Source organism: Myotis brandtii, unplaced genomic scaffold, assembly GCF_000412655.1.
Source record: "Myotis brandtii unplaced genomic scaffold, ASM41265v1 scaffold125, whole genome shotgun sequence".
Classification (NCBI taxonomy): domain Eukaryota; kingdom Metazoa; phylum Chordata; class Mammalia; order Chiroptera; family Vespertilionidae; genus Myotis; species Myotis brandtii.
The window spans coordinates 5720283-5732823 of NW_005354385.1; the positions used below are offsets into that span (position 1 = coordinate 5720283).

The 12541-nt window shown below is 37.7% G+C and overlaps 1 protein-coding gene across 1 annotated transcript in view; it reads left to right on the plus strand.

Annotated features, from left to right (window-relative positions):
- Window positions 1-3804: 3804 nt before the first annotated feature.
- TNFAIP6 (tumor necrosis factor, alpha-induced protein 6) overlaps window positions 3805-12541 on the plus strand; it is a 12352-nt gene continuing 3615 nt past the window's right edge. The window contains exons 1-4 of the mRNA XM_005859305.2: window positions 3805-3985; window positions 6986-7123; window positions 8604-8765; window positions 9417-9420. Coding sequence (XP_005859367.1) covers window positions 3892-3985; window positions 6986-7123; window positions 8604-8765; window positions 9417-9420 — 398 coding nt within the window. The 5' untranslated portion in view covers window positions 3805-3891. The remainder of the gene's footprint in view (window positions 3986-6985; window positions 7124-8603; window positions 8766-9416; window positions 9421-12541) is intronic.

Consider the following 12541-nt stretch of genomic DNA (forward strand, 5'->3'; position numbering starts at 1 on the left):
TTGTTGTTGTTTTTTAATATTGTTATTGATTTCAGAGAGGAAGGGAGGGGGAGAGACAGAAACATCAATGATGAGAATCATTGATCGGCTGCCTCCTGCACGCTCCCTACCGGGGATCGAGCTCGAAACCCGGGCATGTGCCCTTGACCAGAATCAAACCTGGACCCCCTCAGTCCGCAGGCTGACGCTCCATCCACTGAGCCAAACCGGTCAGGGCTAGAGTCTCAGTTTTTTAAGAGAGTTTGTGTGATAGTGATGTCACTAAACCACTGTGCCAGCTTAGGAGATCTCTAGCTTGTTCAGTGCAATTTCAGTCCAAACCAGAGGTGTAGTTCTTCCCACCTTGTCTTTAGGTATCTAGTGGATGCTCAGGCTTATGGGCATTGGAACATTGTGGGAAAGCAACCAAGAGGGGAACTGCCACTGCAAAAAAAAAATAAGCAGTCTTGCTGGGTTTTCAGCCAGTCACTGGCATTTGAAAAATAAGTCATTGCACAACCTGCCCAAGAGATGGAGGTGTGTGGCTGAGGGGGTGGTTGCATTCATCCATGAAGGCAGAGCATTTGACTGGTAGAGACTTCTGAGCCCTTTTATCCAGTGTATCTTCTCTCTGCTCCTCAGACACATCCTCAGTGGTGTGTACTGGGAGTTGGGCAGAGGTACCCACTTACCTTAGGCAACTTACAAGGTAGGTTCTTAGGCAGCACTCCCTCTGCTAGTCCTCCCTTTTTTTCCTTCTTTTTAAAAAAATATATTTATATTGGTTTCAGAGAGGAAGGGAGAGGGAGAGAGAAATAGAAATTTCAATGATGAGAGAGGATCATTGATCGGCTGCCTTCTGAACACTCCCCAGTGGATATCGAGCCCACAACCCCGGCATGTGCCCTTAACAGAATCGAACCTGGGACCCTTCAGTCTACAGGCCAACACTCTATCCACTGAGCCAAACAAGCCAGGGCTCTTCTTTCCTTCTTACTCTCCCCTGGTTCCCACTCACACCTATTGTATCTTTTCCATATGAAAACCTCATTTTCTTTTCTTCTACAATAGAATTGAGCACCCTCTTGTGGACAAAAAAAGAGCCACATACTAAACCAGACAAGCTCAGGGGAGGCCAGCATGGCAGGCCCTACAGAGTCAGAGACCAAAAGTACCCCCATAGAATTATCAGAACATAAATATTCCTATCTAAAAGTGGTTCATGAAGGGTCTTCATATCCTAGGCCTGTAGCTTCCTGGACAAAGGTCAATCTTTACCTTAAGTGAGCCTGTCCATTGTCTTTCTGCATCTAGGATAACATACATTTGAATTATCAGAATAACCTCTTTTACCAGACCTCTTAAAGCACAACCAGACACCAGAGCATGAGACCCCAAATCTCTCATTGTTATCTTGTTTTCTGAATACCATCTCTATGTTTGTATCTAGGATAACATACATTTGAATTGTCAGAATAACCTCTTTTATCAGACCCCTTAAAGCACAACCAGACACCAGAGCATGAGACCACAGAATCCCTCATTGTTATCTTGTTTTCTGAATACCATCTCTATGTGCTGTAAATATTATTAACTATTCTGTACCCACCAGTATAAAAGAAGTATGTGTCCCTCCCCTTTACTTTTTATCCAATTCCAGAGATTTCCCCACTTTGCTTTCTCTCACCCCCTTAATCTACCACCAATGGAACTCATGTAACCCTCCTTATGTCTCCACCTTTGATTCGAACGTGTAAAATAATCTGCAAAACTGTCATTTTTTTTGGAGCATTGTCTCAATTCATTGAGAGTTTGCTTCCTGGAAATTGTCGACAGTTTGGTTCAAATAAATTCATGAAATTTCTCTATAGGTTTGGACATTTCTTAAGTCAAAACCCTCAAAATCAGAGCCCACATCATTGGGCACTGTTTTCTATATGCTGGATGGTAGGAAGGATGGGGTTTCCAAACATTGTACAGAGGTAAGAGGAAACACTTGACCTCTGCATGGAGAGTTAGGAAAGGGGAAAAGAAATTCTCCACCCTGCATTGGGTTAATCCATTAAAACCATCACTGAATGTTCTTTTTATAGAGGTTGAACATTCACACCCTGCTCTACCTGGCGCTTCCTTAAAATGCAAATGAACAAAGAAGGGTATCTGCTGTTAGTTATTTGACCTAAGTAAAGATTAATTTCCAGCCCTTTCCTGAGAGTAATTTTTTATAAATGAGAAACTAAGGAAATTGGGTACTTTGAAGAGGTGCAGAGAGGAGGGCATGACCAGAGATTGTGACCAGGCAAAGAATGGGAAGGCTGTGAGGGTTTTGCTGTAGCCTTGCGCAAGTAAAGTTATATTTACTTCCCAAACCACAAACTTAAAATACTCATGTAATTCTGTTTTCCAGAGCAATAACATCAGTTTGTTCCTTCCAACTATTTATTCATCCTGAACTTGCTGACCATGTCTGTCTTCTCCCTGGTCACACCTACCTGTTCTAGACTATATCTCCCTTGCATCAAACTGAAAACTTTCTAACCCTATCAGTGAACTAGGATAATACAACGCTCTCCTCTCTCACTTGCCATGGGCCCCAAATAGGGATTTTGAACCCTAATAACTTTATGCATACCTCAGTGAGAGTCCAATAAATTCTGTACCCTCAGCCTATATCCCCACAACTGCTTTTCTAAGGAGAGATGAGACCAGGCCAAGCCTTCGATGTTCAATGCAGTGATGTCTAAGAGGTTTAAGCGATTTCTGGACGAGAAAGTGTCCAGAAAGTTGGTTTTTTCAAAGGATTCCAATATCACTGGAGGAACTAAGAAAGCATAAGAGAAATGAACATAATGGAAGCAAATGGGAGGCAATTTGGCAGCAAGAGTAGAGACACTACGTAGCAAAGAATGACCTTCAAGAGAAGCAAAAGCTGCCAAGAAATTGACTGTCGATCAACAGGAAATGACATTCATAGCAGAGCAGTGCGGATAGCACCAGACATGTTACCAACGGCCCCTACACAAAAAGAAAACAAAATTTGGGATACTTTAAGGTATGACAGCTTTGATAATTATTACCTGCTATTTTGATCATCTTCAAACTTAGAATGTTGTGGGGAAGCTAGGACCATATTTTTCTTAACTTTATGACTATCTACCCATTCACCTTTTCCCAAAAACTTCAAGGATTTGTGGCCTGGGAAGTTAGTGTTAGACTAGCTGCTGGAATGTTCTAAGGCTCTGAAACTAACTTGCTTTTCTGGAACTGATGTATTTACCTGATAATCATAATAAACCAAGGACTGCAACAGACCTTTCCCAAGGAGAAAGAAGACAGAGGATAAGGGAATCCTACACCACTGGGGATGGTTTAGGATTTGCCAAATTGTGCACACTTTTTCTTTTAAACTTTCTATACAAGCTTGGCAATGTTTAGGGAAAACTGAAGTAACATTATCAGGGTCAAGTTCATGATCAGTGCTTCATCCCAAACCCCATACTCCATAATTGACTTACTACAAATACTAAGACATTCAGGGTTTTTCTTAAAATTCCTACTGAAGTTTTTGTTCTTATTGTTTTTAATGGCTGCTGGCTCTGCACCAAGTTACACAAATGTCCTACCAGCAAAGTGTCTGTGACAGACAGAATTAATTAATAAAAGTGTAGATGGTCACAGTATCTTTAGCTGTAGTTGCCAATGCAAATGAGTCAGAGGGTTTGCCTCAGACACTGAGTTAATTGTGAAACTCTGCAGCGGGAAATGCCATTGGAGAGTGCTTGCTGACCTCACAGTTGCAAAAACTATTTAAAAAGATGTGGAAACCAGATGTTTCAGTCGCATTGCAGCCTCTGCACTGAGAATTTATCCTGAGGAGCCCCTAATAGGCTATTATTTCTCTACAACTGAGACATGATCATCCTAATTTACTTATTTGTCTTGCTGTGGGAAGACGCGCATGGATGGGGATTCAAGAACGGAATTTTTCATAACTCCATATGGCTTGGTAAGAAACTGTACTCATTGAGCTTCTAGTTGTGAATGTCACTTCTTTGAATTCGTGGAGAAGTGAATCAAAGCAGTAGATTTTTCTGTTCTGGTCAAGCCTGGTGTTTTAAAAAAATGCTTAGGAAAGATAACTTTTGGAATGCCTATACCATTTTTAAAATAGTGTTCCTGCCTTCTAAGATTTAAAAATAGCTTTTTATAAAGTTGTTCAGTAGGAAATAGAGGTTAATATTTATATTCTATATGAAAATATATTTAAGATTTTTCAAAGCAGATATGGTTGTATAGTGGGGAATGTTTGTTTAACAAAAACATCAATGTATTGTTTTGTTTTTATTTCAATGCATTTGCAATGAGATTTTATAGCAGGTAATCGTAATAAAATCATAACAGGCAAATCAGAATATACAATAACTTTATAATCATTGCTCCATGTACTCTGACCCAGAGTGTATATCTTGCTTTTTCCAAAGATTCTTTTAACTAGTTTGACAAAGTCAAAATGTATTTCTGAATGCATTCTTACCATTTTGGTTCCTTTTGTTTGAGCTATCCTTGTACTTTTCTGCCCTTTTTGTTAGATAAGGAACGTTCCTTTTGCTGCTTTGTTTTGTTAAGTGTTAGTGAGGAATGAATTGGACCTAACTGTGAATATAAACAATAAACAAACAAACAAAAAGCCAAATACTGAAAACCCTAAATACCCTTTCTAGTATTCTGAACAATGCTTTAATTCTCATGATACAAATTAATATTGCTTTATGTTCATTATTGTGTTTGGTAGTGAAAATATTTTTGAATTCTTAAGAAGAAAATTGAGGGATTCCTGTATAAAATAAAGAAATAAAGAGAAAGCAAAGTTAACTTCAGGCCAGAGCATGGTTTCATGCTTGCTAAGCAGCGTACAGTTGTAGAATATTTCAGCATGTTTCTCCCTGGTAATAGTAACTGCAGCCATGCGGATTTCATTAAAAAGCTTGATTTGCAATGCACGGCCTTGCCGCCTCTTTTTTCAGCTTAAGCCAGCGAACTAGCTTCGTGCTGAACACTGAGATCCATTTGGCAAAGCTGGGGTCTGGAATTTACCAGAGGAATGAACACGTCTCTGTTTATTTTCACTGCACACAATCAAACTAAGGAGATAGACACAGATTTGTTAGACAGGAAGAAGATGGTCATAAAGCTAGTAAGAATTAAACCCATATGGATGAACTTGGAAATGCTGTAAAACTCTCTAATGCTCAAGTAATTTGGAGCTGTTGTCATTGGTGTTTTTAAAAGTGATTTTGTGTTTTACAAAAATATAAACCTGAACAATAGAAATTCTGTCCTAGTGGTAGAGAGGAGCAAACCCAAATGTTTGTTAATAGTGCTGCAAATTTGAGGCTTGGGGTAATTGCACATTGCTCCAATCTGGGGCAAATTATTGACCAGTCAGCCTAGCATGAATTGTTTACAGTTGGTTAGGTCCATATAGCATGGGAAACTATTTAAGGAGGAAGGAGAGTTGGATTAGAAGGCAGGACTCGGCTAGCAACTATCAAGAACAAGGCACTTGAAACCCTTGGACTCAGTGCCACACCGGTAAAATGAGAAGGTTGAAACCGAGGACCCCTAAAGTTGACTTTTAACTCTGGTATCATAAGTTGAACCAGCATAAATGGGGACTGTCTGTAGTTGCATTGCCCACTCTTGTCCAAGTTGCTTCGGAGTAGGACTTGATCCTCCGCACCTAGCAAACTACCTCATGGTATATGCTCAAAACAACCAGATTGGAAACTAGTGAAAGTTTCGTTAATGAGACTTTACCATATGAAGGAAGTGGAAGTAGGTGAGTTGCAAAGGGGAAAATGATTTTTGTGTTCCTTGTGTTCTCTGGTCTATACTAGTAAGTATCAAATTGACTGAGGTCTTCAGTAATGGGCTTTTACTATATAATGTATAAAAGGATCCCTTGGCGTCCAGAAAAACAGAGAAAATGCCACGCAGCATCCCTATTGGACTGTGGCAGTGTCAACTTCAGTCGGGGGAGGACAGCAAGGAACAATCTTTCTAATTCGGCTGGCTCCATGTCACTGCATGCCAAGATATATGCGTTCTCATTGACAATGGTCTTGATGGTGACTGATTGCCCAGGTTAGTGTACAAGGACTGAACCATAATCTGACAATCTACATAGAACTATTAGAGCCATGGTATGATTATTGCCCTGAGAATCTTTTCTCATTGTTTCCATGGCAAAATGCACTCCAAACTCAAAACAATCCTTTTAAATAGTGATCTACTGGGAGATAACTCATGTGCGATTTAACACTACCAAAAATATGTTGGGAATAAATGGGAGCTAAAAAAGGACAAAACATTTAAAGAACTTAAGAACCAGTAATTAGGTGTGCCCAGAATTTTCTCTGCTGCGTTTGAATCTAGTTTTCTTTTCTTTAATGAAATATTTGTTTGCTTTGGATTCCTTTCAACTTTCCCGCAGTCTTTTATTTGTTTACTAAACTCTCAGTTGTATTGTATTAGTCATTTCCCTCAAATGGATATTGTGGCTTATTTTTCTCCATCATTGCAAGCTGACATAATGGATCAATTTTCATGATTTCTTGGCCTTCACCTCCTTTTTTTCACCTATTAGTTACCTCTCCAAGTTTTTATGTAACTTAAAGCCAAACCCCCCAAAAAAAAGTCAAAACTTGATCACCTTTTTTAGTGTAGGAATGCAATGTTGTACTGAAACCCTTTCAGGTTGTCAGTTCAGAAACTTAATTTCGCCTCAAGTTTCTGTCTATGTCCCCAGGTTTCCCTAAAATTCCCCCTCATTCATATTTTCCCCCAAAGCTTTCTAATAATGGAAATGTAGCTACCCAATGCTGCTGACCCAAGGAACCCTTTGGCAGGAACAATAGCTGATGTAATCTTCCATCTGAGGTCACAAGACTTCCCTTGTTCTGCAAGAATGCAAGTAGTGCATTTACGACTTTTTGTGATTTCACAGAACAAGCAGCAGGCGTATATCACAGAGAAGCTCGGTCCGGCAAATACAAGCTCACCTACACAGAAGCAAAGGCGGTGTGTGAATATGAAGGCGGCCGCCTCGCCACCTACAAGCAACTAGAGGCAGCCAGAAAAATTGGTAACTGATTTGACAATGACTTTCTTTCTTGTTCATCCTTGGGGAAAAAATATCCCATCTTTCCTGTAACTCCCTAGTAAGACTTCTCTATTCACCCCTGCTAATAGTTCTCTAAGTCCCCATGACTTCTCTCATCTCTGCCCTCCTGCTTTTCCCATCTTCTCTGCCTACAGCTAGCTAGTGGAAAGTTCATAATTCTAGTAACTTATTTGGGGTTACAACCCACTGTGAGCTAGTAAATAAAAACCAAAAGAAAATGAAGGCATCTCGATAACATTTAAATTCCTCAGAAATCTAAAGCCATTGCTATTCATTTTAATATTACTCTAGCCTTCTTGACTTCTGAGTTTGGGTTTCCTCATGTGTTGAGCAACGTTATTATGTTGAGTCTTATAAGAAAATTTACATGGTAGAAGAAATACTGAATTTAGTGGCTTTTTTCAAAATGTTTTAATTTTTTTCTCCCCCCCCCCCCGCCCCCCTCAACATTAAGTGGAAGAATGCATTTGTATTTCAGGATCAAAAGCTATGAGAAAAAGGAGGATAAGCAAGTTATAAGATGGCAGGAGAAGGGAACTGGGAAGATGATGTCAGGAGACCTAGTGGAAAAACCCAGTAATTAACTAGTGGGTTTTTGTTTGTTTGGTTGTTTTTTTGTTTTTTTTTTTACTTATTTAGAAAAAGGGGGGAGGTTGCTACCATCTCTCCTGGGCTTTCAGGAGAATCCAAAAGACCACCCTACTTGGAGCTCTTCTCATTGAAGAGCTGATAGAAAAGTACCTGGCAAAACTTATGCTGGCAAAATTACAGGTGTTCTCCAAAGTCTTCCCAGATAACTGCTCAGCCTGTTCCCACAGGATTGAGTGTGACAGTGACTGGAATGATGGATACAAAGCCAGAGTCACTACTAGCTGCCCTGGACTTCAAGTAAAATTGTTCTTGGTTGCCATTGGCAAGTATTTAAACAGAGAGTTAAGAAGTTGAGCAAGAAAAACAGGGCTGAGGCTTTGTTTGAAATTTATGAGCGCTTTTATCCCTCTTCACATTTTAAAAAATACTAGCAAGCAATATCTTGATTCATCCTGAAATAGAAATGACTTAAACTATGATTTGAAAAAAAAAGTTTTCAGGACCGATGGTACTTTCAGAAATTATCTCTTTGCACTGGATAGGTCATTGGTGAAAAGAAGCCAGCTCTGAACATGGAATGTTTTCAGATTCGTGGGGTTACAATTTCTAGTTCACCTTCATCTTTTTTTATTTTTAAGTAATATGTCATTTCTTAGTAAAAGTCAGATGTTATATTTTATGTGTTTCAATTTTATTTTTTTTAAGAAAACCGTTTTTCTCCTTTTACATGAACTGAATTTGGGCAGCAAAGAAACTGTCAGTGCTGGAAGGGACCATCTTTGTAAAGATGACTTTCTCTCAGCTGAGCACGTTTACCTGTTAAGTGTAAAACCCTTTCATTCTCTTGCAGGATTTCATGTTTGTGCTGCTGGGTGGATGGCCAAGGGCAGAGTTGGATACCCTATTGTGAAGCCAGGCCCCCACTGTGGATTTGGAAAAACTGGTATTATTGATTACGGAATCCGTCTCAATAGGAGTGAAAGATGGGATGCCTATTGCTACAATCCACATGGTTTGTTAAAAATAATAATTTTATACTTTGCAAAAACAGTTACATGTTACTAAGATGTTGTTAAAATGAAATAGCTTATTTTTCCAGAGATAAATCAGTTTAGTGATAGTAATTAATAACTGTCATTCATAGAGTGATTATGCTGTGTCACTAATTTATGTTCCTTAATCCGCACTGTCACTCAATAGTCACCACCCTACAAGGAGCTATTTTTATACCCATTTTAGAAATCAGGAAACTGAGAGTTAAGAATTTAAGCAACTTACCCAAAATTATGTAGCCAATAATTAGTAGGCAGGCAGAATTGTGAATTCAGGTCTTGTTTGTGCCATGGAACTTCCTGACCACAAAGGAGGGGGGCGGGGGAAGCAGGTTATGAACTCACACTTAATTAATTAAAACAATTAAATGGTGCTACCAAATGTTAACTGTTCAAAGTTATCCCTTTGCTAGAATGGGGAAAAGGAAACAGAATAAACAGACTTCCTAATTTATTTTTGTGCATCAATTCTTAGATTTCCAACTAAGCAACTCTCACTCTGTGGTTTGTTTCAGTAATTACATATTAGGTATACTAGTCATTATTATATAGTATATTTTTATTCCTATTCTTATTCCATGGTGGGTAGTAGCTAGGAAAACTTTAAAGAGCAAAATTAACTTTTTATAATTACTATAAAGAGTTACTCTTTGTTCATATTCTTGGGGGAAAAAAATACACTATTCCTTTTGGATGTAATTCCTCCAGGATAATATTACAAAGTGTTAAAATGTGTTACAAAATCTTTTCTGCATTTATGTTCATAAACATCCTCAGGTGGTGTCCCATTTGGATCTACCTTACAAGAAAGTCCACAACACAGAGGAGAATTACAATAAAGTTTCAGCCTATTATTATAGAATTTATTAATGATTTTAACTACTGTTCTCATGCTTTTAACTAATCTATATCTCAGTGTAATGTGTATTTCATGTAGAAAAGAATTTTGCCTAGAGCTTCACCTATTCCCACTTGAGGCCAAATATGAATAAATGCAGTGCATTTATATAGGACTATAATTTCCAAATCACTTTGATATATTTTAAGCCTATCCAGTACTACACTGTATTTAATCCTATATTTAGTCATTGTTAATAATTCATAGACCTTCTTTTCCTTCTCTCTCTCCCTCTCTTTCTTTTTCTTCAATATATTTATACAGGCAACTTGCTTTTAACTCTCAAGAGTAATTTTTATTTCCAAATATATTCTCTGAGTCTTCTTTTGCTTGATAAATTTGAGGCTCTCTGAGCATATATTCCATTGTTTTCATAAGTCAAAGTCTAGGGGAGATGAAGAAGTGCTAATGAAAAGGTTCTTACAGTATTTATTGCCCTTTTGTAAAAATATTACTTTAATTACAAATTTTTATAAGCTTCTTTTACTTCTCATAGAAATTGAATACTTTTTACTCTGTAAATATGTGTACAGAATCCTGAATTCAATGATATGCTGATTATTTAGGATATGGTTAACCACATGGCAAATGAGGACTGCCTCAACTAGGGAGAAGAAGAGCTCATTGAAAAATAATTGGCATAAAAAAATTATAACAATCAGAAAAAATAAAATAATTATTGTTAATTACTCAATATCACCAAATTACAGCTGATTGAAGTCAGAAGAATAGGGTCATTAAGAAATGTTTAGAAGTAAACTTGCGGATTCAAGTTCTGAATGTATGACCTAATGTTGACTGCTTTTTATATGAACACTTTTTTAAAAATAATTCTTTACTGTTGAAAGTATTACATATGTCCCTTTTTTTTCCCCCATTGACCCCCTCCACCCGCCCCCACTGCCTGTCCCAGGCCTTCACCACCCTATTGTCTGTGTATATGAACACTTTTAAACCAATTAAGTCCTCAGGGACCTAATCAACTTTGTGAATATGTCCTTTTCTAAATAAACAGAGATGAGGCAATAACTATATATGTAACATAAAATATACAGCTGAATAGATATAGCTAAACAGACAACTAAAATAATTCAATATTTGAATTTTTATCCTAATCTAATGATATATACAACAAAGAAAGGGTGCTATGGGGCAGAGCGAGTCACTCCAAACGCTGGCACTGTACAACTTATGAACACATATAAACTATGTATTGTATAAGTTTTAATAATACAATAAGAATAACTTACATTTTGTATAACATCACTTTTTTTAAATCTTATTTGTTGGATATGAACATATCGCTTTTTAAAAAAATATATACTTCTTTATTGATTTAAGAGAAGAAGGGAGAGGGAGAGAAAGATAGAAACATCATTGATCAGCTCCCTCCTGCACGGCCCCTACTGGGGATCGAGCCCGCAACCCTGGCATGTGCCCTTGGCTGGAATGAACCCAGGACCCTTCAGTCCGCAGGCCGACGCTCTATACACTGAGCCAAACCGGCTAGGGCTGTATAACGTTCTTAAGTTATCATCTATATTTTATCCTCAGAATATTCCTGTGGGAAATAATAGGAGAGGCATGATTACATTCAATTACCAATGAAGAAACAGGTATAGGGTGGTCACAGAGTGCTTGAACCAGATCTATGTCTTTTTTAAAACATTTATTTTTATTGATTTCAGAGAGGAAGGGAGAGGGAGAGAGATAGAAACATCATTGATGAGAGAGAATCATCCATCAGCTGCCTCCCACATGCCCCCACCCTGGGGATTGAGCCCAAACCTTGATGCCCTGATTCACAGATAGATGCTCAACCATTGAGCCATGCCAGCAGGCTCTGACCTCTCCAGCCTTTCTAAGGTCCTGTTCTGCCTTAGAGATAAGCTTCTTTAACTTCTATGGCAGTAAGAATTCTAACAAGATTTTTAAAAATAGTTACTTTAAAGGAGAATATTCTTGGAAAAAATCTCTAATTGAAAAAATGAAAAATATCTTCAAATGCTACCCAGAGTTAGCACTAGCACCACCACTCAGATTATTTTTGAGTTTCCAGGTTTGGTTTGGTCTTTCAAGATACTGGATACTTACTTGATATGGAATTAAAATTAATCAGGGCCCCTCCATACCTTTCTCTCTAGGTCATACTGCAAGTCATTGGTCTGGAAGAGGTTGTTCTTATAACAGGTTATGTGACACAACATAAATCTGTAAAATGAAAAATGACTTTAAAAAACATAAGTATCTTCACCAAATCCTCAAATAAGGTTAAGGTGTTAGTTTAAAACCAGGAAAAAGACTATAGGAAGATTATAAATTATTCCTTTGAGCTGGATTAGAGTGACCTCCAAGGTCTTTTGTAATCTTGAAATTCTATAATGATTTCCCAAACAGAATATATTGGACTCATTATTCTACATATTCCAGTCCCTAAAGACACAGTGGTGACACCACAAGACAAAAACATCAGACTGGGCTGTTGGTAACATGAATATATGTATTTGTCAAAACATATGGAAGGGTTCTCATAAGATTTGTGCATTCTATGCTTAAAAACATAAATAAAAAGACATCCCCCCAAAAATGTAACCAGGGATACAATTAATTAACTATTTTTTGCTATTTTACTTTTTTAATTCACAAGTGCCTGCTTAATTTAGAAAATTGAACAACTATTGATGAAAAATACATTTATTCTTTAGCTACAGGAATACTTTATATACTATAGATGCTGTATGTTAAGCCATTTCTTTACTTTTTCATAAAGGGTTATAAATAAATGAACACTAAGACATGAATATCATTTTGAAGTAGGAATAATTTTTTCTAATGCTT